The following is a 6,000-nucleotide window of genomic DNA, read 5'->3' on the forward strand; positions in this document are numbered from 1 at the left end:
CTGCTGCTACTCTCTGGTGGGGGAAATTGTCTTTTTTAGAGTAGGGAAAGGAATTGGAAAAGAGGGATGAGCAATTGCCGCCTGGGCGGTCAGTCAATCCCGCCAGGTGAGGTGAATTTACAGACTTATTACATGTATAGATATTACATAACTATGTCCCTACCTAGCCATATATAAAAAGTAAATTTTTACTTGTTTCACATTAATATCTTTGAAAATCAATGAATAAGAATCGTAAATATTTTTGTGTTAAAATGTTTCCCAATATGAATATGGCTTTTAAATAGACTAAAATTATTATTTAATTTCAAATAGAAATATGATTAAATAACAACGAATTGTATTTGAACAGTTGGTTTTATAATATAATTTAATCATAGTCATAGTAAATAATAAAGTCGCTCCTCACCAATAACGTTTTACTATTTATTTTATTTTATTTAGTTATTTAAATAAGATTAATACAAAGATCAGAAAAACTAATGAAAAAAATAAACGTATGCCAAAATGTTATAGAGCGAAGTGTAATTGGCGTGAAGATAAAGAAAGGCTGAAAGAAATAAAAAGTATAACAAAAATTAGAGACGCAGAAACAACATGCAAGACTTTAAAATGGAAATGACCAGGGTATATGTTGAGAGAAATAACTGAGAAATGGACCAAAACAATAACAGAGTGGTACCCCAGAATTGGGAAAAGAAATAAATGAAACGTTGGGAGGATGATATTAAAAAAGAAGCTGGTACAGAATGGATGAGGATACCGAGAGATAGAGAGAAATGGAAGCGTTTAGAGGAGGCCTATGTCGGAAGACAAGCTGTTGACGAAAGCCGATCGTCTTTGCATAGATTAATTAAGGAAAATCAAATATATAGATAGTAATAGGATAGTACAATCGGTAAATAAATAAGAACATACCATATTGTAAAATGTTTGCAGCAATAAAGGCTTATTTTGTTTTATTTTTATTAATACAAAGATCACAAATGCAAGGTGCAATAATAAACTCAATTAGAATTTTACCGTACACCAGCGTCTTCAAACGCGTGAAAAGGTATTATAATAATTATTATAATCTATTATAATCACTCGCACTAAGAATAACAAGTGTACAAAATTAAATCACTAATAAGTAATAAAAAAATATTTAAAAAAACAAAAACCACGACTGCATAAAAATAGAAGGTAAAGAAACAAGCCTAATAGTTCATTAAGATTAATAGTCGGGACCTGTTTAAATTATGCGGGGTTCCTGGTAAAGATTTTATTGATTGAAGAATTACTTATTTTATTAATATTTTATAAATGATAGTTATGATATATTTATTCTGAAAGTAAGTAAAAAAAATAATACACATCAAGTTAATTGTGAACGAAAAACAATTTTAAATAAGCTTCCATACACAATGTAGTAATTAGTGGTGGCAATCTTAAATTATATGAATAAAAATGAATGATGCGTTATAATTAGAATTCATTTGACGGGAAACAGGATAGAGAGTAGATTAATTATCACAGTTTTTATTACAGATAGACAAATGAAAAATTACATGTATTTTTTATTTAAATTTCATTTACAATACAACCAAAGTTCAACTAATACGTTAATTAATTCTTAATGTTTTTTTACCTTCAATTTGCTGGTTCTAAGTTTTGATATAAATTTATATAAAGTAACAATTACTATTATTTTGATTATTAAAATTATACTTATTACAATTAATATTAAATTTATTTCATAATATTCGGTCCATTGCATCTCAGCAGCTGGTGTTCGGAGATGCAATGCTCCACCATGTCGTAGCACATACTCCGTCCACCACACCGCGCGCTCTAGCGGCGACTGTGGCTGGTCCTGCATTATGTTACGAAGTTTTACAATATTTTCCCGGTAGCTGAAAAGAATATAATTATTAGCATAATTATATTTAAAGCATTTTTTTACATTATTTTAACATATATGGTTACAGACCATAACATTGGTGCTTACATAAAAAATCGAATGACGAAATAGTTTTAGTATCTACACCAAAGACCTGCCACACCTAACTCATTTTAGCAAAATAGCATTTTAGCTGAAATTTTGAGATCTATTAGTTAAAAAAGTAGTTAAGACAGTATGCCTACTCACTAACTTGAAAGTGGGGCTCTTTCGTAGGACGTAGGTTTTGGGGCCCGGGGATCGAAGAACGAACAAGATGAAATATTACGTGCGACTCGTTACAGTAAAAGCATATTCGCACCACTTATAAATTATTTAATTTTAATCTCCTTTTCTAGAGTACAGTGAGATTGAATAGGTAAATAGTGCTACGATACACATGCAAATATAAACAATTCAGAGCCTCTAATAGAGCACGTTCTCCTATTCTTGCTTTTCTGTGATCCTAAACATTTTTTATTGTCTTTAAATAAGATGTTATAATTAAAAATGAAAAAAAAAATAATAAAAAATGTACCTGTTATCGTCAATTACAGTTTGTATAGCATTTGTCAATGTTTCTTCTGTTAAAGTTTCAAAGTGTAGCTTCTTTCCAATATTAAGACGAACGTACTGTTCTGCATTAAAATACTGATCACCAAATATGGGTATAGCAACAAGTGGTACACCGGCTGTTATAGCCTCGTCTGTCGATTGTAGACCTCCTTGGGTTATAAATAATTTTATATTTGGATGGCCTGAAATGGAAAATATTACCATTATTTTATTTTTTACTAGCGGCCCCTGATACATAATTGCTCATTATATCTTTTGACTGCGTTATATTAGAGAGAGTCACTTAAGAAATACTCGGAGTCACTTAATATCTATGTTATTTTTATTTAAAATGAAAGTTTATATTCATAAAATACAAAATGGGGTGCACTAGTGCCCCAGGGTCTTAATATAAAACAAAATCTGTTTTTCATAAAAACCAACCTCTTAAGTAAAAAAAATATAAGTAGGTTACTTACGCAATAAATCTGATTGTGGCATCCATTTCAATATTTTTACATTAGAGCTCAGTCCTGCAAGTTCATCTTTTTCCCATTTAAGCAAAATATCATATTTCAGCTTAGCAAAAACATGAGTGAATATCCTCAATTTATCTGGTGGAAATAAAGATGGTCTGACGTTTGTACCAAAGCTTACATAAATGACGCCATGTTTTGATGAATCAAGATAACTTTTGAAATCCTGAAATTAAATGAGACACCTCAGGTATCCTATTAGCTTAACAATATGTTATTTTAAAAATATATGTTTTTAGGTAAGGAATTTTATCATCAACTGTAAAAAAAGATGCTTGATATTTCTCAAAAGATAAAAACGGATCGGAGCACTTTCTTATTTGTCTCTCTGTTTGTTAAGATCATTTATCTCAAAATCGCGTGGTAGTTTTAAGATTAAATTAATAAGAAATATTCAAATCGATGGTCCCATGAAGCGCAGGAAAATTTGCCGCGTAATCAATACCTATAGGATGTTTGCAATAAACCTACAGTTATGAAATTTGACAAGTAGTGGGAAATGAGTGCATACGCACACAAACTACTTAAGTTTAAGTATCAAATTTTATAAGTATACTTTCCGATGATCTACGTTCCTGAAATTGGTACAGCCAGTATAAGCCAGTATTACAGTACAAGTACAGCTCGGTATTATCCAGCTTTTTTATGTTTTAATATTTATCTCTCACTTTTTAATAATTTATATTTGCAATTTAAAATGACTTAGTATTAGGTAATATTATTTAAGTAAAATAATTTATTATTATAAAAAGTACCATATCGTTACTATAAGTAAAATTTATTACCTGGGGTAATTGGTTTTGCTGTTTTTGATGTAAGCCACCTAAATACACAACATTTGATGGGACTGGCCGATTAAAATCCCAAATAGGATGCACATTTAAAAACAAGAGATGGACATTCTTTTCTAATTCAGAAAAATCTGGTATATTGTTTCCAAAATAAGGTTTCAATTTTTCCTTTTCTATAAGCTCATGTGCTAAAAATGTATGTTGCGTTTGATAATAAAGTTTTAACTCAAAAATTTTTTCCCAAATTGTTAAATTTAAAATTCTTTGGTTTATAGCACTAGGATAAACAAGTGGATTTGTAGATGCTCCAATCATCTCGAAATTTCCAAAAATACCACTTACTGAACTAAATGAAATAACAGGTGCCTTATAAAAATATGAAAATACCAACGCTGGCCTCACTGATGACTCAATAAATATTAAATCAAATTTTCTGTTTTTATCATCTAGAAGCTTTCGTACTGCTGTAGATTTTAACTGTTCAATTAAGAGATTCAGTGTAAAATCAGGCATTAGACTTAGTAATTTCAGTTGATCCCTCAAATTTCCATGTTCTTCAAACATTTTATTTGCTTGAGCGTAAGATATATCGTGAACATCGATTTCTGTAAGATTTGGTGGTGTTCTTCCTTTGGGAAATGCTGGATCAGGAGTTATCACAGTCACTTCGTGGCCTCGCTTGGCCAGTTCTATCATTACTGGACGAAATACTACTTGGTGACTTATAGATGGTGTCGGAAACACTCCAAGTATTTTTCCTGCCAAGTTTCCATGAATACAAATTATTAGCCAAATAAATAACTTTAGCGTTATGCACATTATTACTATTTGAATACATCTACAATACTGTTTTTAAATATTTTATCGTAATGACATTTGATAGCAGTATCTACGAGTATGACAACAATTGTTAGTAATAATGATTCAAGTGCTTATATAAATTATGCTAAAAAAATAGGCAGTCGTGGCGCAGCGGCACAAGAGTGCGACTCTATCGCGATGGTTGTGGGTTAGATCCCCACTCGAGAAATTGAAATATTTATTTATATTTTTCGCTTTTCTTCGCTTTGGTATCCATAATTCGACAGAAAGTGGGGAACGGAGTATCTTAACACTGGGTTTCCTCTACATATCCTGCTGTGTGCGGGATACAGCGTTAAGAAAAAAATTTATTAAAATAGAGAGATAGATAATTTGATGACATAATTTTAGATTGTAATCTCTTCCCGCTGTTAGACAGTCATATCCACTTCCTTTGGTTGGCTGGAAGACATTTCTTTTAGAAATAAACCCACCATTGTTAACGAATTTTTCAATTTTGTTTTACTTATATGTAATTTTTTAAGTGCAATAAAAGTATATATAAATTCTATAATTTTATTTAAATTATTTTACAATCGTATATACATATAGTGTCTTTACACTAGGTACCCTCTGCCCATCCTGCTATATATGGGACTAGCGGACGCGCGCAGCTTCGCTCGCGTATTTAAGAGTGAATTCTAATAACCCATGAAACATGTGTTCAATGAAATATTTTTAAGAGTCTAAATTTCAAATTATATAAAAATCGGTGGCGATTTAAAGATTTTTCCATACAAACTTTCAACCCCTTATTTGCACCCTTAGGGGGTGAATTCTAGAAAACCATGAAATATATGTTCAATTTAATATTTTTAAGAGTCTAAATATCAAATTTTATAAAAATCGGTGGCGATTTAAGAATTTTCCCATACAAACTTTCAACCCCTTATTTGCACCCTTAGTTGGAGAATTCTAGAAAACGATGAAACACGTGTTCAATTAAATACTTTTAAAAATCTAAATTTATAATTTTATAAAAAACGGTGCCGATTTAAATTTTTTTCCATACAAACTTTGAACCCTATTTCACCCCTTTAGGGTTAAAATTTTTCAAAATCCCTTCTTAGTGGATGTCCAAATTACGAAAGTAAACATCTGTCCAAATTCCACGTTTCTACGCACAGCGGTTACGGCTGTGCGTGCGTCTTACCTCAGTCAGTGAGGACAAGTCCTTTTATATATATAGATAAAGCTTGAAGCTGATTGTATATACTTAAACTTAAACCCACTTACTATATCACGGTGCTAAAATCTCGAAAGCAAAACTTTTCCGTGCCAATATTCCTCTTGACTTAAAAAGACAGCTCAAGGTAAGTAAAGAACATTTTATGCC

The 6,000-nt window shown here is 31.0% G+C and overlaps 1 protein-coding gene across 1 annotated transcript; it reads right to left on the reverse strand.

The window, feature by feature from the left end:
- Nucleotides 1-920: 920 nt before the first annotated feature.
- LOC146535253 (UDP-glycosyltransferase UGT5-like) lies at nt 921-4,659 on the reverse strand. The gene is made up of 4 exons (XM_085191758.1): nt 3,798-4,659; nt 2,956-3,178; nt 2,460-2,679; nt 921-1,895 (listed from the first exon to the last, which is right to left on the reverse strand). The coding sequence occupies exons 1-4, from the start codon at nt 4,620-4,622 to the stop codon at nt 1,616-1,618; spliced, it is 1,548 nt and encodes a 515-aa protein (XP_085047884.1). The 5' UTR covers nt 4,623-4,659; the 3' UTR covers nt 921-1,615.
- Nucleotides 4,660-6,000: the final 1,341 nt, after the last annotated feature.

This window comes from Heliconius melpomene, chromosome 10 (genome assembly GCF_056956725.1).
Source record: "Heliconius melpomene rosina isolate 202511_hmr_F chromosome 10, ASM5695672v1, whole genome shotgun sequence".
NCBI lineage: Eukaryota > Metazoa > Arthropoda > Insecta > Lepidoptera > Nymphalidae > Heliconius > Heliconius melpomene.